The 21259-nt window shown below is 40.4% G+C and overlaps 1 protein-coding gene across 1 annotated transcript in view; it reads right to left on the bottom strand.

The window, feature by feature from the left end:
* Positions 1-21259, bottom strand: part of LOC137652746 (nuclear factor related to kappa-B-binding protein) — a 126821-nt gene that overhangs the window by 33145 nt on the left and 72417 nt on the right. Inside the window, exons 16-18 of the mRNA XM_068386152.1 lie at positions 19921-20088; positions 17681-17852; positions 9890-10053 (exon numbers count right to left, since the gene is read on the bottom strand). Coding sequence (XP_068242253.1) covers positions 9890-10053; positions 17681-17852; positions 19921-20088 — 504 coding nt within the window. The remainder of the gene's footprint in view (positions 1-9889; positions 10054-17680; positions 17853-19920; positions 20089-21259) is intronic.

Below are 21259 nucleotides of genomic sequence, written 5' to 3'. Positions count from 1 at the left end.
AGACTGCAGCGAGTCCGAACTGACCCAGTGGCTACAACTGGGCCGTTGGACTTGCGCGGAAGGGACCGACTTGCGCTTAATAAGCTGCGAGACCTTGGTCCATGGTTTCTTACGAGAAACCTCTTCCGCAGACGAGAAGTAAATGGGCTCTCTTGTCTTTGTGTGGGTGGGGCGATCTTGGGTAGATACGCCCGAAACCACGGAGGGAAACGTCTGTTCGTTGATCAAGGCCTGACGAACCCATAAGTCGTTCGACATTACTTCTCCCCTGGGCTTGGGAGCTTGCAAGAGGTCCCGGACTAGGTGAACGACAGGCACGAACAGACGAACCCTCGGACGCAACACTGTAACACTTTGCGCATATCACTTTATCACTTCGATTTTCTGTTTTGCACTTATTTCACTGAAATCGAAACTTTTACTGATTTCTACCTGAAACACGCAATTCTACCCTTCATTAAAAGGTAGTAATTGCGAAAACAGTCGTATAATGCAGCTCATTAATACTAGCAAAAACAGAAAACATATAAAGATAAAGAATTCAGTGGCTGGGAAAGAGACTAAACACTAGTTCAATTAAACTACGTTTACAATCTCTCACCGCACATAGCCTGGGGACAAGAATAAAACCCTAGAAACGTTTTACCTTCTTCCCCGTACAGCGACTAGGGAGGAGAGTGACACGAGAACAACGTTACCCGCTTGAACGGAACGTTTTTTCTCCTCTCTCTCCCTCCGTCTCTATCTCTCTCTCTCTTGATTTCGCACCTGAGAGAAGAGCCCAATTATATATCGTCAAAAAAACATGCTATATGGCTAAAGGAAAAAACTGAAAGGTTTTCCAAAAAAAAGTTCCTTTATTTTAGAATTTAAACCATTTAAGTTAAGAAAGAATGAACGAAACGTCAGAATCGATTTACTCTTACTGCAAAGTGAAACCGTGATACACTCTCTCTCTATCGTAACGATAGAGCGCATGTTGAACGTCCTGAACGTCAACAACTGCGTAGTCTTAAAAAACTAAACGTTAGTTCATCTTTGAAAACAGTACGAAGACTATCAAAGAAATTCTTTCATAAAACATTAAATTTAAAAAGTTTTAAATTCTTTAAAGGCTAAATACGATATAACGGGCTCAACGTTGATTAACTTCGGTTCCAAGTTAGGACCGCCTACTATCAGGAAAGATCGCAAATAAACAAAACATAAAAATTTATTTTTATATGTTTATAATAAATGGAAAGTTAATCGAAGAGGCCTAATAAAGGCGGAGAGATATAAAATATATAGATCTATAACGTGTTAAGCAAAATTACTAAAAACCTAAACACACTTCCGTCTAAGGGAAGGGTCGGCCATTTAAAAGTGAAAGAGAGTCCATACTCTCTTAGTCACCATAATTAAATCTATCCAAAACGAGTTCAAGTTTTGAGATGAAGATAAAACCCCTGCATAGCGAAAGCTCAAAACTAGAATAGTGTACTTCACCAAATAGTTGTGAAAACAAATCCAGTTAGTAACAGCGTATTTTAGTAGGTCTTGCCAGTGGCACGACAGAGAGAAAATTGGTTCTGTGTTGACATGGAGTACTTGAGTACCTGCTCGACAGATGGCGCTGTTGATGTACACCCCCACCTGTATAGCGATCGCTGGCGTATTTTGTCCTTAGGTTTTTCTGTCGGGCAGCAGAGCTGACAGCTATATGATCACCGGCTAAGTTTAATATTGAAAAATAGAATTTTAAACATTTAAGCTAAGAAAGAATGAACAAAACGTCAGAATCGATTTACTCTTACTGCAAAGTGAAACCGTGATACACTCTCTCTCTATCGTAATGATAGAGCGCATGTTGAACGTCCTGAACGTCAACAACTGCGTAGCATAAATAAACTAAACGTTAGTTCATCTTTGAAAACAGTACGAAGACTATCAAAGAAATTCTTTCATAAAATATTACATTTAAAAAGTTTTAAATCCTTAGCTCTTTAAAAGCTAATTACGATATAAAGGGCTCAACGTTGATTAACTTCGGTTTCCAAGTTAGGACCGCCTACTCTCAGGAAAGGTCTATATAAACAAAACATTAAAATTATTTTTATATGTTTATAAAAAATGGAAAGTTAATCGAAGAGGCCTAATAAAGGCGAAGAGATATAAAATATATAGAGGAAAATCTATAACGTGATAAGATAATTACTAAAAGCCTAAACACACTTCCGTCTAAGGGAAGGGTCGGCCATTTAAAAGTGAAAGAAAGTCCATACTCTCTTTGTCACCATAATTAAATCTATCCAAAACGAGTTCAAGATTTAAGATGAAGATAAAACACCTGCATAGCGAAAGCTCAAAACTAGAATAAAGTACTTCACCAATTAGTTGTGAAAAAACTCCAGTTTAGCAACAGCGAGTAAGTACGTCTTGTCGATAGCTCGACAGAGAGAAAATTGAGTCTTTGTTTACATTGAGTACTGGGTATCTGGACGACAGATGGCGCTGTTGGGCACACCCGCAACCTGTGTAGCGATCGCTGGCGAGTTTTTACCGTAGAGTTGTCTGTCGGGCAACAGAGTTGCAGCTATATAATCACCGGCTAAGTTAAATATTGAAAAAGTGTCATAGTAACTGTCAATATGTAAGTATATGTACGTTTTCAACCTTGCTACTTTTATTTTACTATTTGTGAATGATGAATTATTGTGCAAATACATTTATTTTCTTACCTAAAAAAATAAGTTTGGTTATTTTTTAGCATTATCTATACATAATCTTACCAGAGCCTCAATCATGTAGTAATTTAATGCTCAAATAAAAAACCTCACTTGAAGTATGTATTGCTAGTTGGATCCCCTTTGACCAGAACCAAAACAAACAGTGCCCAGTATCTTATCATATTGCCCCTCAAGCCATTTATATAGCTATAGGTTAGATGGTAATGGGGTCGTTGCAATATACAATGGTTTGTGTTAAAGAAAGCTTTATGGTTTGTATTGTATGAAAAAAAGTTTTATTTGATACACATTGTTTATAGCCCTCAAGAGGCCCCCCCCCAAATAAGTGCCTTAATCCGTTATCATTTCTTTTAACAGGTACTGACAGCAGGACCCTACACCTAGTAGGGAGACAAGTTTAAGGTAGAAGAATAAGGACATAGGAAAGATGAAGTTGCCAAAAGAAGAGTTACTCAAGACCTGCTTTGTTGTTATAACTTCTTCCCGTACACTGACGAGTGATTTAAGCATGCCCTACTACATGGTAATTCAATTCAATTTAGGAGCAAATGAAACTAGATTATTCTTATCACTGACCTAGGTGGTACAATCATAGTGAAATTGTTTTTAATATATTGACACAGAGTGTCTATGGACAGTTTATCACATACTTGTCCCCAGAAACAAGTGAACATAAAGTGGCATAGAAAAGTTTTTAGTGGCAGCCAAACTTTTAAGTGTTGTCAATGCCCAAACCGGGTTGACTGTTCATGCAGATTATGTACCACAGTGTTGCGGGGTTCTCCTTTAAGCTTCAAGTTTGTTCCTGTCATAAGCCTGGAACTTTCTCTGGATAATATTTACATGAAACAGAAAGGCTCTGTCTTGATGTTACCAAAAAAATTTGCATCACAAACCAGATAGGGCTTTATCCTGAAAAAGGGCTCATAGTCATATTATCTTTTTGTGTGAGTGACTGACAATGATTGTAGCTGCCGGAGTTGGCTGCTGAAAACATTTTGTGTCGGGAAGCTTAGTGTAGTAGTAGTTTTTTTTCAGATAGTTGGACCACCCAGGCAATACGCACAGTTGCATTTATGATGTACTAAAACATGTAGATGTTTGTAGCATAGTGTTAGGAACTTCTCAGGAATGATATAAACTTTTTTTTTCTTTGCAAAAAAATAAATAAATAAATATTTTTTCTTTTTTTTATGAAGACAGCATTTCATTCCAGTTCCTTGCACCATTGTGTCTCCTTCTCAGCCACTGTTTTTTTTTCTTAGTATCATTGTTTTTTTCTTTTTACTGAACCTGAAAACGGCTTATCTCTGAATAATATAACTCAATTACATTTCTAGCGGGGTCCCCTTGCCCATTATAAAATCAAGGGGTGGTGCCCAGTGCCAAGTTCTCTTGACCTGTTATTCAGATTTTTGGTTTTCCACCGTTTTACCTTTTTGTGTAGTGAACGTTGGAGTGTGGTTGGCATTCGGACACTGGGCAGTTTGGGTGCTACCTCTGGCCACAGTCCGCAAACCACTACATCGTTAACCCAATAGTGTGCATGCTATACCTTGACACAGACCCCTAATTTATTACGCATGTGTTGCCAAGAATCAGGAAGGTCAAACCTTTAGCTGACATGGCATCAATGTCTTCCAGGGGTCGTAAGACCAAAAGAAACCTTGAGAGATATTAAGAACCTCGTCCTTGAAACTTCAGTTGGCGAGCCAGTACACAATCGAATCGTCACCCCCATGTCTTATTGCCACTGGGGTCATAACAATTGTAACAACAAGTGCTCCCTCTACTTCACCGACTTGACCGAAAATATGTGGTCTTACACTCCCAGTGACTGGAGAGGGTCCAGTAATTTCTATTATTATTACTAGCTAAGCTACAACCCTAGTTGGAAAAACAGGATGCTGTAAGCCCAAGGGCTCCAACAGGGATAATAGCTCAGTGAGGAAAGGAAATAAGGCCAGATAAAATAGTGCCCGAGTGTACCCTCTAGCAAGAGAACTAACCCAAGACAGTGCAAGACTACCATATAAAGGCTATGGCACTATCAAAGTCTAGAGAACAATGGTTTGATTTTGGAATGTCCTTCTCCCCAAAGAGCTGCCTACCATAGATAGTCTCTCTTCTACCCTGAACAAATGGAAGGTAGCCACTGAACAATTACAGTACAGTAGTTAACCCTTTGAGTGATAAATGATTTGTTGGTTATCTTAATGTTGTCAGGTGTATGAGAAAAGAGGACGTGTTAAGAATATGCCAGATTATTTTGTGAACGTGTAGGCAAATTAAAAATGAGCCATAACTAGAGAGGAATCCAATGTAGCACTATCTGCCAATTGAAGATCCCAATAAAAAGCGACAGATGATAATTTAACTACTCTTTTATCTTTTAGTTGACACTAAAGATAAATGGTTTACTTTCCCTTGTAGACAGCAGCTGCAGAGGACCATTGCAGGTATCCATATTTCTCCTGTGCAGTGCCTCGTAAAAAGACTTTCACTCTGAGTGGATGCTAGATAGACTCCAAACATGAGGTAGCAGAGATTTCACATATTGGTAGTATCTCTAATGATGTGGCTGAAGGGGGGTGTGTGGACCATTAGGGCAATTCTCTCGGGACCTCAACTAGAAGTGCTAACAGATAAGGATATCACTTGGCATATGGCTACCTATAAGGCACCAAGCTCATCTTGAGACCTAGCATAAGGAACACTTGGTTGATCAGAAGGCAGATGTGGCTGAAAGGAGGAAAGGCTCAAGCGTCAAGCTGATAGCATAGATGTTGGAAAGCATCTTTGACTGCTGCCCACAGGGCTGGAATGAGAGAAAAAAACTTGGGTAGTTTCATGTTCAGCAGTGAGGCAAACAGGTCAATCCCCAGTGATCACTAACCCTTTCTGCTACGCAAGGATGCAGATACCGTTTTGACTCCACAACCTGCCCTTGGCAACTGAGTGTGCTAGTACATTCCTCTTGCCTAGAACATACCTGGATATCAACTCTACAGTATGAAATGCTGCCCAGATGTGCAACTGCTTTGTCAGCTTACAAACTGGGTGTAAAACTGTTAACCCCTGGCTCGTTGAAGTAGGCTACTACTGTGATGTTTTCACTCATCAACACTACTGAGTGCCTTTAATATTCTTAGAATACTTGCAAGGGTAGAAAGACTGGTTTCACTTCTAAACTGTCAATGTGCAGATGATTCCCTTTCCCTGACTTAACTCATGAGGCAACCCGGTTGCTCAGGTGTGCACCACCCCTCTTTTGATGTGTGGCAACAGTTGCATATTTGGAGATGAGGCGTCAAGTTGGACTCCCATGGTGAGGTTTTCATCGGTTAGGCACCATCAAAGACCTCCCTGAGGCTACTGCCACACTAGAACAGGAAGGTGTGGATGATCCTTGTGAAATGACCAAATACCCTTCAAACACCACTGAAGGGATCTCTGATGGAAGTGCCCGTGAGGAACAAGCAAGTGAAGATGGGTGTCCAGGAAGACAGCCAGCACTGAGCTGGGAGTACTGTTTTGATCAAGAACGGTTTCACATTTACCCCTTAAGCTTGCTGATGCAATTGTTTAAAATAAGCACTCACGTTGCTGCAGTGTCTAACTACAAGCCCAGAATTTCAACCTCTGCTTTGGTGTGAGATTCAACTTCTACCAATTTATCACAATCCCCAGATTTTGACAAAATGAAAAAAAATCAATCTCAATCCTGTAGCAACTGCATCCCAGGGGCCATAATCAGCCAGTCATCAAAATACATCAACAGATGTATTAAATGCAAATGGGCCGAAGCTGCTACCAGGATCAACACCCAAGACAACACCTGAGGAGCAGTACACAGTCAGAAACAGTCTTGAACTAGCACACAATACCATAGAGGGAGAAACAGTAGTACTGTATTGAGCATGGGTGTACTACAGTATTTAAACAAAAAAATTTAGTTCTTTCACTAATTTATTCACAAATTAAATTTTTGTCATTTTGTCCTTCACTTATTCATTTACAGATTAAATTGTTGTCATTTGCAATGTAAATGTATTCAACTCATAATTGTCTTACATTTTTGTATTTCAGGTTTGTGCATTGCCCTACACACAGCATGGCCTTGGTTGCTTTATTAATATACCATTAAACTGCAAGTACATCCAGATAAGGAAGCTGACATTTAAGATGTACTGTATTAAGAAGACACACATATCACGTGACACAATTTTATTAATGCCTGTCACCCCATTTGCAATGGGGCAAAGTTTTCCAGTAGAGATTTTATGAACTCTTTGAAGTAACTTGCCTGTGGTTGCCAGGTGAAGGATGCACTGATCATTCATTTTTGTGTAAAGATTTCAAGATTGTGAACATATGACAGGAAATCTCTTAATGTGGAGGATTCTTTGGATATTAGGACGGTCGACACATTAGTAAAATAAGCCCTAACTTTGTGTGTTTACTCTATACAGGTAGTTGGAAGAGGTGAGACTGAAATTTTTTTTATATCAATGTATTTATTACAAAATGTATTGGTCTCTTTTATAGCAATTAGCTATAGCAACTATTGATGTGTAATCATGCGTTACCTTCAACATTGTTATTATTTCATTCTTAACGACATTTTAATGTGTAGCGATAGATTTTTATCATAGACATGAAAAAATCAATAATTTTTTTAATGCTCCTTTTTTCATACCCTTTTTATAATCTCACCTAGATTCTTAATAATTTTTCAAGTCAAGGATCTTCAAACTTTGTAATTTAATGCCCTGAAACTAATGGAAAAAATCAGTTGAGGTATTTTGTCCATAACAAAAACAAGGGGTGGTGCCCATTCTTTATAGTGCTTCTTGGTCTAGTTTGTTTAGCTATGGGTTAGTCAGAATTGTGGTCATTAACCTGATAGTAAGTCTAAGTGCTATACCTTGCACACAACCCACAAACCATAACACTACAGTACTTCCTAGAGGACTGACAAGTTAAAAGTAAGCAACCTTCAGATCCATTGTAAGTACAAATTCCCTTTTCTGATAACAGTAACACTTTCATCCCAAACTTTGCTTGAAGAGCAAACTTATTCTGTGGAGAGAGGTCAATGACGTCACGAGCCCTTATTAACTTCTTTACCAGGAAGAATTGACTGTAGAAGCCTGGAGATTCATCACAATGACTTTAAGCCCATTCTTCTTCAACATCCCTTCCACCTCTGTTCACTGGCCAGGGGTTTCCATGATGTTGGAGGATCGGACAAAAGAACTAACGGTAAGTGAAACAGTTATTGATGGTCTAAAAAATAATAGTAGGTAACCTGAAGGACAAACTATCCATGGTTTGGCCACATGTCTCTGCTAGGTTACCCAATGGCTAGACAGCTATTCCCAACTTGTGGCAACATGAAAGGGGAAATGCTGCCATCACTGTTTCCCTCTTCTACCACTTTTACCGCTGCCTCCCCTCCAGAGTGACCAGATTAAAAGGTTCGAATCGACTACACCGTTCAGGTGAGAGGCTGCAGGCTATGCTGCATGAGGTCTAGGGAAGGCGCCAGAGGCTTTCTTTATACCCAATCCCTAAGGCATGGCCGAACTTAAGGGTTTGGCTGCAAAATTCCTTTGAAAGGATAGGGCCCTTGAAGTAGACTGCACACTGGATGAGGAAGAAGTACAAAGCCTCACTACACTACAGCCACCTGCACATGACTCTGCAAAGGGGAGACAAGGCTGCTTCTTCACTACTCCACAGCCACCTGCTCATGACTCTGTGAAGGAGAGATCTGTCTGCCTGTACCAACGAATTATGGAACGTCAAAGCTACTTTTGAACCTAATTGTTTTGAGACTTTAGACACCAATGCATCAAGCTGGGTCACTGGTTTGCTGACTGGTATGCCAAGAAAGTCAATGCCTTTCCACTGCACAGAACAAGTGTCTTATAATTCTCCAAACACTCCAGGGTGATAACCTCATTGAGTTTGCTAAGTATGTCATCTCTTCCAACCACTGGTGAAGCCACAAGACAGGTTGTAGGGAGGCCATAGCAGATGATTCCAACTTGAGTTTGTCAAAGAAAAGTTAGTGCGCATACTGATGCGTCAACCTGAAGAGGTGATGACGCAGCTTTCTCTGGCATGTTACTTTTCTGCCTCAAGAGTGCGGGAGGCAAGATCTTGTTTGACCAGTTGAACACAAGGAAAGTTCTCAGATCCACAGATCTCATCATAAACTCGATTGGGCCAAAACAGCAGTTCTGACCATGGCAGCTCTAGAGATGGCCTTGACACTTGTCAGGCAGCTATGTAGGTGGCCTCAACCCTTGAGAGACAGGTGCTAGAGATGGCATCGATCCTTGAGGGCCACCTGAGAGCCAACCAATGACCTAATTTTTCTCTGAAGGTGGAGCAAGGTCAACTAACCCAGTCCATTGCCCTAACGATACGAGTGGAGTAATGTCTTGGGCCTGGGGGGACGAAGCACATGGCCGGAGACCACTTGGGTGTTGTCTACTCACCCAAAAGAGGGGTGGTGTCGTAAGGTGACCTCTCCTTACAGCTATGACTGGTCCCCCCACAACTATTTGACTACTTCTAGGAAGGAGTGTCAAAATCAGGATATGAAGTAGAAGAGGATGGGACGAGGATGAGGAGTTACAGGGGCCACCCTTTTTCCAGCCAAGTATTCTCATTTCACATCTAATACCAACTGATTGCATTCACTTCTGAAAAGTAAAAGAAAAAGATCAAAATCCTTGGATAAGTCACCAAAGTACGTCCGTACTTGTTGCGGCTGAAGACAAAAGTGAAGTTTACGACAGGCGGGTGGGCAGGGCTACTTCCCAGTGCACAAACATGTCATTAAGTACCTGGTTAATGAATTTAATAGCTGTTTCACCTCAGCTGAAGACATTGCCTATTTTAAAGGACGAAAGTTTTGTTTACACGTATGAACAAATACACTGCATGAGATCAATCAACTTCATTTACTTTCCATGATCAGAGCTTAAATTCTAAATTTCATTTTAATAAACCCCAATGCTTCTGGAAGTAGAATAATGTACACAATAAGCCAAACCAAGAAATATAAATTTGAATAAATCTGTACCCGTCAGGTAAATGTATGCTTTCTTGACCTTTCTACTGGAAAACAAGGGCATTATTATTACCTGTGAGGCAATTGAAGTTTGTGTGGCAAGCTGCTGGGCAGCCGACGTGGTAGAAGCAGAAACACTAGGTCTAGCCTGAGCAACAGATGGTGTAGGGAGTCTAGCAGCCTCTCTGGTTGTCAATGTCACTACAGGTGAACGAGATTTACCAGCAGTCAAGTTACCTGACAACATAAAAGATGTTTATGAGTTATCACTTTTTGAGCAAATTATGATGCTTCTCAATTAGCCAAAATAACCAGCTACACAAACATCCTGTGATATATTTCACAAAGCTCAGAATACTGTACTGTAATTCAAAATTGTGCTTCCTGTCTTATCCGAGACCAAGTTACAAGATTTAAGTTACCCTAATATCTTTAAAGAAAAGGGGAAAGGTAAAAAATTAAGATTCATGATATAACGATGCATTCTTATCTTTTAGTAAACCAATACATTACCAGAAATAATTAAAACTACAAATATTCAGTACAATTTGCATTTTTCCTAGCTATACAAACCTGAGTCATTTAAACGGGTTTACTCCTAAGTCTATTTACTAAACCAGAAAAAAGAAAATGGTGCCTAACAGGTAACTATATAACAGATTAATAGGCAACTCCAAGACTGGGCAGCATCACGAGCTACTGCGAGATAGAGTCACACTACTCTTGGTGCATCCTGTGCTTAAGAAGAGGTTAGGGATCTTTGATCATTGCAAAGCCGTTCTATTAAGATATTTCCTGACCACTCTTGCAGGACACAGTAACAGACTATCTGGATCATCAGTTATCTCTTTGAGAGACAAGATTGTATGAGTCAAAACTAGTATTATAATAACCGGATTCTGGGTTTTTGTTACAAACTCTGTAACGAAAGACCAAATCAACTCTTTCCACCCCTTGGAACGTGAAACAAGAATGATAAGCCTCGTATCTCGCTTACCCTCTTAGCAGATGTTAGGGAAAGAAGGAAAACTGTCTCTAGGGTTAAATCCCTATTGAGGCCTTAAGTAAAGGTTCAAAGGGTGCCATTTTGAGAGATGTCAAAACCTTTATCACATTTCAAGAAGGGGGCTTAAGTTCTCAAGGAGGACACATCTGTTTGAAGCTCCTGATTAGACCTGGGAGTTCCCAGGAGGAAGAGAAGTTGGCTCCCTTCAGCTCAAAGACCAGGCTTAAGGCTGGGCGATGGCCTTTCACCGCTGTAACTTGGAGAAACATCTCTTTCCTTAGGAACAACAAAAGTCTGCTATCAGGGGAATAGTGGCCTTGAGTGGAGCAATATTCCCATTATGATACCAATCACAGAAAGTTGACCACTGCAGAGGACTTTCAGAGGTATCCAGAAAGTTGCTTTACAGTTGGTCTCGAAAGTCTCTCTTCTGGAGGAGGTGTTGTATAACTTCCAGCTGTCAAGAGATAGGCAGTTTACTATTTGTGGTACTTTCTTATGTAAGGTTGACGAAGTAGGTTTGCCCAAGTTGGAAGCTCTCTAAGAGCTTCTACAAGAAGATCCCGTAGGTTTAGATACTATTCTGCTTGCAGCCACCTTGGGGCTGCTAGTGTGACCTTTACGACCACGGCAAGACTATTAACACCACTCATAATACAAAAGACAAGGAAAAAAAACATGGAGTTTTTATGATAAAACAAAGTTTTATGAATACTTACCTGGCAGTTATATATATATAGCTGATATCTCTAAATCGGCAGAATTTTTCAAAACGAGGCAACCGCCTTGTGGTGGTTGGGAGGTAGGTGGTAACACCCGTCACAGGGTGGTCCAAGGAATCATTCCCGTGTCCAAGACTTCAGTTCATCTATGCCCGACCTGTCTCCTGAGGGGAGGTGGGTGGTCCTTCGAATATATATACATAACTGCCAGGTAAGTATTCATAAAACTTTGTTTTATCATAAAAACTCCATTTTTATGAATAGTACTTACCTGGCAGTTATATAAATATAGCTGATTCACACATTTGGAGGAGGGAAACAGAGTGAACATCGTTGGGGAAACAACAAAAGAGTTGTAGGAGATAAAAACACCTTGATTCCTTTCCTGCTAAGGTAGCTGATTTCAAAGGTACAGCCTCTAGAGTGGCTTTCCCTTAGGAGTGTTTATCCAGGAGTAAGCCTGCAATGCTGCAAAAAACTCAATCGAGTCTGTCAAAGGGACAAGACCAACAACTTGACTAGACTTCAGAAACTACCTTCGCCCCATATAATAAAAACTGCAACCTTACTAAAACTAACCACCTAACCCTGCAACATAGACATAAACTATCTATCTAGACTGAGGGAACCGCACCACAAGACAAAGTCCTCAGACTATCATAAAAACACAAACCCTCATACATGCATATAAACCAAGGTTGAGTGGGGTTATTAACTCCTTTGCCTAATACAGAAACCGCAGCTATGTATGGGCCCAAGGTATAGCACTTGCCAAAGTCTACTCTCACCTCTCTAAGTTAATGAGAAGCGAAGACAGACTTGCTCCTCCAGAAAATTGCATCCATGAATAGCCTAACTAACATGTATTCCTGATATGCCAGAGAGGTAGCAATGGCTCTCACTTCGTGAGCCCGTAATTTCAACAGGGCGAAGTGTTCCACCTCACATAAGAGGAGGGCTTCCCACTAGGTTCGTGAGGTTAATGACATCAAACGTTGTAGGACAGGGTTACGAAGGGTTCTTGCTCTTTACGAGAAAGATGAACCTTAAGGCACAAACTGCCCTATCCTAATTGAAGCTCACCCTCTTCCCAATCGCCTGGACTTCGCTGACCTTTTGGCATTCGCTAGAGTCATAAGGAAGAGGGTTTTCTTTGCTACAACTCGAAGAGAGGCTAGCGAGATAGGTTCAAATTCCTTGGAGCACAGAAACTTAAACACCACATCCAGGTTTAAGAGTACCTATTACGTCGTCTGAAAAGACCCAATGAGGTCCTGCAAATCTTATTTTGGGACAACTCTAGGCCTCTATGCCTAAAAACGGCCGAGAGCATACTGCTGTATCCATTGATGGTAGATACAGCCAGCTTAGCATCCTGTCTGAGGTACAAGAAGAAGTCTGCAATCTGGCTCAGAGAGGTAGTGGATGAGGAAAACTTGTGCCGCCTGCACCAAGCTCTAAAGGTCTCCCACCTAGATTGGTACTCTTTGTGAAGAGATCCGCCTTGCTCTGGCGATAGATTTCGTCGCTTGTGCCGAAAAGCCTCGAGATCTGACAAGCTTCTAGTCAGTCTGAAGGAAGTCAGTTGAGAGCAAGGGGGGTTAGATGATACCTCTCGAAGTGGGGCTGTTTGAGAAGATCTAGACTTGCCAAAGTCTTCTTGGGAAGCCCATCAACATGCCCATCACTTCCGAAAACCATTCCCTAGCAGGCCAGAATGGAGCCGCTAGGATCATTCGCCCCGAATCGAGGAGAGCGAATTTCCTGAAGACCAGATTGATGATCTCGAACGGGGGTAACGCAAACATGTCCACCCCCGTCCAATCCATCAAGAAGGAGTCCACTGCTACAGCTTCCTCGTCCGGGACTAGGGAGCAGCAGTAGGGGATCCTCTTCTTCCAGTTGGAGGCAAAAAGGTCTGTTACAGGTCTGCCCCACAACATCCAGAGACTGACAGACTTGCGGGTTGAGAGACCATTCTGAGGGAAGAACAAGTCTCTTCCAGCTGAGCATGTTTGCCCCGATGTTTCTTGCCCTAGAACAAACCTCCTTTCTAGATCCAAGAGATCAGAACGAAGGCGTCCTTGATCTCGACACACAATTCGACTAGTGTCATCACGAAGTCCTAGATTCTCATGTTCAAAGTCATGCCTCATGCTAGAACTTCGACGTCGAGCGTCCTGAAAGACGAGGCGCCGATCGTCCTGTAAGACGTGGCGCCGATAGTCCTGTAAGACGAGGTGCCAAAAGTCCTGTAAGACGTGGAGCCGAGAGGTTAACAGAGCGAGATGCTGAACGTTCTAAAAGACGTGGTGCTGAGCGTCCTGGTGTCAGAAGAGACTCTTCTTGTTGACAGGAAGACCTAATTATTTGATAGGCTCAACGTTATCTAAAAATCCAGATACAGGGACGCTCTGATTTCTCTAGAGTGCAGTATTCTGCTACATTAAGCAAAAGTTACGTGAACATAAGAGGGGCGGAGCTGAGACCAAAACAAACGGCCCGAAACTGACCCATTCTACACCCGTTCTTTCTTGTAAACAAACCTCAGATAAAGTTTGATTGCATAGCCTGCCACTTAAGACTCCTCTCTAGAACTGGGAGAGAGAATCGTTGTAGCTAAAAACTAAAGGAGGTTTCCCTATAAAAGGAAAAAGTAATCCTCCTTCAGAAGAAGTACTGATCAAAGGTCTGCTCCCCTCTTCTCCAAAGATTTTGATGTCTCCATGGAGAACTTTGACATCTGAACGAAGGCGTAAAGAGCATTTACGTCCAGGACCGGACAAAAGACTCCCTCTCCCAAAAGAGAGACATTGAAGTTGCAAAGTCGGTTAGGCAGAAAAGTCTTATCGGAGTAACTAACAAAGGAGGATTCACTAGGAAAAAGATTTTGCATCCATCCTTAGTAAAAACACGGACCAAAGGTCTGCTGCTCTCCTCTCCCAGGCTCGCCAGAAGTAGCAAAGCCTGGCTCCTACTGTTGATAGTTCGGTTAGAGAAAAAGCATGCAGAAAATTTCTTGCTGATTAAGACACCAAAACCTGTCTTTGACCAACTCTTGAGGGAGAAGAGAGAAAGAAAAAAGGAGAAAAACGTACCTTAATTATGACTTCTGATTTCAAAATTATCCAGCCTCATTGCCTGTATTCCTTAGGAGACTCAGCAAACCACCAAGGGGGCCGTAAAAAATCTCTGTGGGGCTGCCACAAGGTCTTCGACCTAAACGTGGCTAGACCTCCACCCTTGCTATCCTGGTCTATCTGATAAGGAAGCTGGCATCAAAGGTTTCTGTTTTAAGAAACAAAAATTAATAAATTCTTAAAAGCTCCATTAATGACCACTTGAAAACTCAGAGGGTGGGGAACATGGAGCAACAGAACTTAGGATCTTCTCCTTCTGTTAACCTCAAATAATTCAACAGGAGAAAAGTGATCACTAAAGTCATCCTTGACAAAGATCTTATAAGACGTGGCGTCGCCCTGAAAGGACAAGGCGGCGATCGTCCTATCATCCTGAAAAACGAGGCTGCCCTCGTCCCGAAAGACGAGGCTGCCCTCGTCCCGAAAGACGAGGCTGCCCTCGTCCCGAAAGACGAGGCTGCCCTCGTCCCTTAAGACGAGGCTGCCCTCGTCCCTTAAGACGAGGCTGCCCTCGTCCCTTAAGACGAGGCTGCCCTCGTCCCTTAAGACGAGGCTGCCCTCGTCCCTTAAGACGAGGCTGCCCTCGTCCCTTAAGACGAGGCTGCCCTCGTCCCTTAAGACGAGACTGCCCTCGTCCCGAAACACGAGGCTGCCCTCGTCCCGAAAGACGAGGCTGCCCTCGTCCCGAAAGACGAGGCTGCCCTCGTCCCGAAAGACGAGGCTGCCCTCGTCCCGAAAGACGAGGCTGCCCTCGTCCCGAAAGACGAGGCTGCCCTCGTCCCGAAAGACGAGGCTGCCCTCGTCCCGAAAGACGAGGCTGCCCTCGTCCCGAAAGACGAGGCTGCCCTCGTCCCGAAAGACGAGGCTGCCCTCGTCCCGAAAGACGAGGCTGCCCTCGTCCCGAAAGACGAGGCTGCCCTCGTCCCGAAAGACGAGGCTGCCCTCGTCCTGCCTTGAAAGACTTAGCGCCGAGCGTTAAGGCAAAATGATATTCATTATGCCGCTCGGCGCATTCGGTTCCGACCAGAGAGTTCATAAGGCCGACTGGCGCTCTGGGACAAAAACCGAGTCAATGATGGTTTGTAAGCATTGATATTATCAGCGAATATCTATGACTTATAGTATTGCCATTAAAATCAAAAGTGATGCAATGTGAAACTCTAAAAGCAGTGTAAGAATCTTAACGTTCAACGCTCTTTGCTTTCCCATGGCAAGGGCGAGCATTCTTGGGAACGTTAACAGGAACGCTCACGAGGGCGTTTGCTCGTGAGCTAACGCCTCTCGTTTCCTTTCGCCGATCGACGTTCCTTCTCCCATGGGCCGGGGAGCTTGGAAGAGGTCTAAGGCTAGGAAAACGACGTCCACTGTGCTGAAAGAATCCAATGCCTAATTTAGCACTGAAACTTGCACTACTAAACTCTTACACAAAAGACCATAATTAGTCCTGCCCGTTGTGAGAGAACTTATTCTTCTGCCACGGGCTTGAATGAGAAAGCAAAATCGTCTCTAGTACTTGCTATATAAACTGTAACAAAATATTTTTATAAAATATTAAACTGACATTTCCATAATGAAATAAACTTTCAAACATACTTACCCGGCGGTCACAAAAAGAAAAAACCACCGGGTAAGAGTTGAGATTAAAAATAGATGTTGAACACACTCACCCGGTAGTTACATATAACCACCGGTAAAATTAAATGTCATAAAAACCTACCCGGTAGTTACATACAAACGCCGGGAAAGTTATACGTTAAAGATTAAAATGAACAGAAAATGGGAAAACAAATGTAATCCACAATTAATTCAAAGGGTTTTCAAAAACAAGCGAGTTGTAATGATAAAAAGAACAGATATAGCAATAACGTATCAATATATATAAATGTAAACAATAGGAACATATAAATGAAAATACTTCTAAAACTAGAATTCCCATATCGTTGTTGTTGGAGTATTATAGCCAACACTTTAATTCCCATCGAAAAGAACGCTACCAAGGCATGTTGGGACTGCATCGATAGTAACGAGAACTAACAGCGTAAATTAACCATACGCTTGTTCTATTTAATTTATGAAATTAGATCGATGATTTAAAGAACGAATACTAAATGGACAAACATTTCTTTAAAAATTTACATTAAAAGTTAAAAACTTATATAAGTGGAATTCGTCCCATTCTTTACATGAAAAAACATATAAAGAGAATTGCAAGTCATACAATGAAGATTAAGTCATACGACTGTGACGTCATAGAGTTGGCGGAACGTATTTCCGTCATCAGGATTAAAAACTTTGCACCTAAAATATAGTGCACAAACAAAAATTAAGTTTTCACTCATGATAAACAAAGTAAATACAGTAGTACAATAAAAATAACAAAACACGATTGCCAAATCCCTAAATCAGTATACAGTACTTCAATAAACGAAGTCCAAAAAAGCGAAGAAGGGAAAAAGATTTGAAAAACTCTCAATGGTGGACCGACGATGTTTTCGATCCAGCCGGCAGAGATGAACTGAAGTCTTGGACACGGGAATGATTCTTTGGACCACCCTGTGACGGGTGTTACCACCTACCTCCCAACCACCACCAGGCGGTTGCCTCGTTTTGAAAAATTCTGCCGATTTAGAGATATCAGCTATATATATATAACTGCCAGGTAAGTACTATTCATAAAATAAAAGAATAATCCAGCGCACAGTATTTGCAACCGTAGAGTACAGAAGTAGCCAATCCATTTCTTAATGCAACCAGGAGAAGATTGACTCTGCCTCGCAGTAGCTTGTGACGCTGCCCAGCCTTGGAGTTGCCAAATAACCTATTATATAGTTACCAATTAGGCACCCTTTTCTTATTCCTGGTCGTAATAAATCAACTTAGGAGTAAACCCCTTTAAATGACTGAGAAGTTTGTATTTGCATGGGAATTAACAACAAATAGCATTTACTAAGAGAACACAATTCAAATGTATATACTGTATACATTAGTATACTCACCTGAAGTAAGGTTTGTGATATGTTGTGAAGCCAATAGGGCATCCTGGCTTATCGTGGTCCCAGATACAGCAGACTGGAGAACTGATTGTTGAAGACTCACACCCTTGATTCCCGCAGATGCAGCTTTTGCCAAAGTTGGTGTTGGAGTTCGACTAATAGTCTGGCCTGCGACCTGCAATAAAATCAACTATTTAATAGCACTTTCTTATGCCTTACTTGATAAAACTTTTGGAACATTACAAAAGAGTAAAAATGGATTTGTTTTTTTTAATTGTTTGGTAACAATTACCACATAAACTAATAAGACAAACATTACTCAACACATTTAGGATATTAATTAAAATACATACCAGATACAACCTTTATGAATGAAAATTACTTTATTTATAAATCCTATATATCAGGCTATAAAACATAATCAAAATGAATAAATGGTATATCCAAATATCAAAATACATGTACCAGTATACATTAAATGTGTTCGATATGCCTATGAAAAAATCAAGCTCCATAAACACCTGTAACCCTTCACTACGAGGCATCGGATCCCCCATCAGTAGCTGCATACAAGATTGTCACCATTAGATATATATAAGCACACTTACTCTATGATAACCTAATTTATGTTTAAATGTTTGTTTTACTGATGGTTTCACAAATTTTCACAAGTTTTCCTTTGTCTAGTGTATTTTACTCTATCATAAAAGTACAATGATTTCACACGGTTTCTTTCAAAAATCTTCCTATTCATTGTGAGTTAACTATAGATAATTTTTTCAGAAATCCATTTTCTTACATTATTTTACTCTAAATAATAATGATTCTGTGAAAAACAACTTTATATTAATTCTGAAGGGATTATGTGATTGTGTAATAATTCCATGAGAGAGAGAGAGAGAGAGAGAGAGAGAGAGAGAGAGAGAGAGAGAGAGAGAGAGAGAGAGAGAGAGAGAGAGAGAGAGAGAATTATAAATTTAGTTCATTAGATATACGTTCGCTTGTTCCTCGGTTACCCGACCTTACATGTGACACAGGCTCCTATTGATCTATAAGCTAGTACTGGATGATTCCAGTTTTGATAGGAAATAGGAAGATTGCATGTCAAATACTGTGTAGAATGTAAATATGTACACATATATGGAAAGAACTACAGTGGGCGAAATTCTCCTAATAAAAACAATGGATATTACTAATATAAAATATATATTAAAAAAATAAAAAAATTACTTTGTAGATATGATGGATGAGAAAATATGAGGAAAAAAAATCTTGTCTGTCATCAGGGCTATGTATGTGATCATTGTTACTGATGTTGAGGAAATTTCCTAAGATCTGTGGAATGCAAGTAAATGATGGTGAAATTCAGAAATTAAATAAAAAAAAAAAAGGGAAGATTTATATGGATCGCCATCTTCAAAAAATTCATATTATGGAAATATGGTGGGATTTTAGATATTTTGTGACGGAATTCGACTGTAACATCAGCTCTCGTTAACTTGCAAGGCTGGTGTCTTGGGTGGTATTGCCGGTTGTTAGTAGAGGGGGAGAGCAACTTGGCTACGTCTTACTTTAGAGAATACTTCCTGTGCAATTTGAGCATGTATACCTAAACAGAAACACACTAAAATAGCCCATATATAATTATGAATAAAAACTAGAATCCAAAGTGTCTCAGTTGGTGGTGGGTGAGACGTGAGATTATCATCTCTAAGCTGGCAGGGGGAGGTTTGTGTGTGTGTGTGTGTTTGGTCGGGGGGGGGGGGGGGGGGGTTAATGTTTGGCATCGAGAATGTTGCCATTGGCTAAAGAGAGTGGTGTGATTATGCATGGTAACATAACGAACTAAAGTATTCCTTACTCAATCAGGAATAAAGCCTAGAATCCCAAAGTCTTTGTTAGTTAGCTGAAGAAAGGAGGGGGCTAATATCAAGGGGGAGGAGCTTTCTTAGAAAAATATCCTTACATGTAATATACAACCATGTGTTGTACTTTTTGGTAGGATAAATGAATGATTTTAACTTCCATATGGTTTATATTTGTAAATGACTTATGCGGTATGTCACACATCATCGAAATGAAGGGGTTTGACTTGCAGGCAAGGATGGAAATATACTTTCAAAACAGGAGATACTGTACTTTAATATATAAGAACATTTTATTAACATAAAACCTTAATTAGACATCTATCTCATGTCTTAAGACTCATCTATTCTATGCAACTATTCAAGAAAAGAACTAACCTTATTGATGGAAGATGTTGGGACTTTGCTGATTGTTTGTGGGGTAACCTTTGCAATAGTCGGACCTCCAGGAGGAAGAGCCACTTTGATGGTTTGTACACCACCAGCTGTTGACACCTGGATGGTCTGAACACTACTTGATCCAACAGTGCTCCGAACACCACCCATCTGATACAATTAATAAATTAAAAGTCATATCAGTAAGAAAACAATAATATATGCACGTACAATTCATCCAAAATTAAGTTCATTCTATCAACACCCTATAAATTGAGCATGGGCCAATTTGTGGTCTTTGAAAGTGAACCCAAACCAACATTTTTTTATAGCAGATAGATCTGTATTATATCAGAGAATGATCCATCTGGAGCCGTAAGTATCATCCAATCCCTTGCCTCATTTTTTGTGTCTGCATTACTGTCAAAAGCTAAGAAGAACACCTAAGAGCTTACTCCAATACAGCATTACCAAAACATATTTGTACCTCATTCATTCATTTTATTAAATTCCCTCTTTTCTCATCTTAGATCCAACATACACAAGAAGTAAGTCAGGTCACTGATAGGTGCTTGAGGATTTAGGAGATACATGCGCTTAGCTCAATGCCGCCTTCTCACTCTTAAGGGAAGTGCTGCTGCTATAAAAGGCCCCATTAAATTGCAAGGTAAGATTATGAGCTTATGGTTTAGAACTTTTGCTTCAATATTTAACATATTTTCACATACTTTGTGAAAAATCTGACTTTTAGTTTATGTAAGCTGCATCTGGTGACAAGTTGGATATTACTATGAAAACTTCATAAAACATAAAATAAAAACTGTGCTTTCCCTGAAATTTTTTAAGTGTAAAAATATCTAAATTTAAAAAATAATAAATTAAAATTAATTATTTCTATACTCACCTGATGTTCATATTGCTTCTTCTCTAAAAGCTCGGTTTATTGACAAATACCCAAAACATCTATTAGAATTTTCCAATTATTTTTTATTTCAAAAGATACATGCCCCTAGTTAAGGTAATGATGTTAATATTGTTGAATCTCATACTATTGGAGGTGTGATGCCAGTGAAGGAGAGATAGGTCAACAGAAAATTAAAATGTATAAATTAATTAAAATTCTAGATTAAATTGGTCTAAATTTTATGGAAACCATCTGAAAATACAGTTTGAAATATGGAACTCTAAATTGTTTTTATAACAATATTTGAAATATCAAAAAGAAATCTATAACTTAAATGAACTAAAAAAAAAAGTTAAATGGCCACAGTACCAGCAGTCCTATAGGACCTAGAGCCCAATAATCTCTACCAGGAAAGAAAGGATTTTTCAAGAACTGCAG

Source organism: Palaemon carinicauda, chromosome 14, assembly GCF_036898095.1.
Source record: "Palaemon carinicauda isolate YSFRI2023 chromosome 14, ASM3689809v2, whole genome shotgun sequence".
In the NCBI taxonomy this organism is placed as follows: domain Eukaryota; kingdom Metazoa; phylum Arthropoda; class Malacostraca; order Decapoda; family Palaemonidae; genus Palaemon; species Palaemon carinicauda.
The sequence above is the reverse complement of the archived record's forward strand: the minus strand, read 5'-3'. Positions and strand labels throughout refer to the sequence as shown.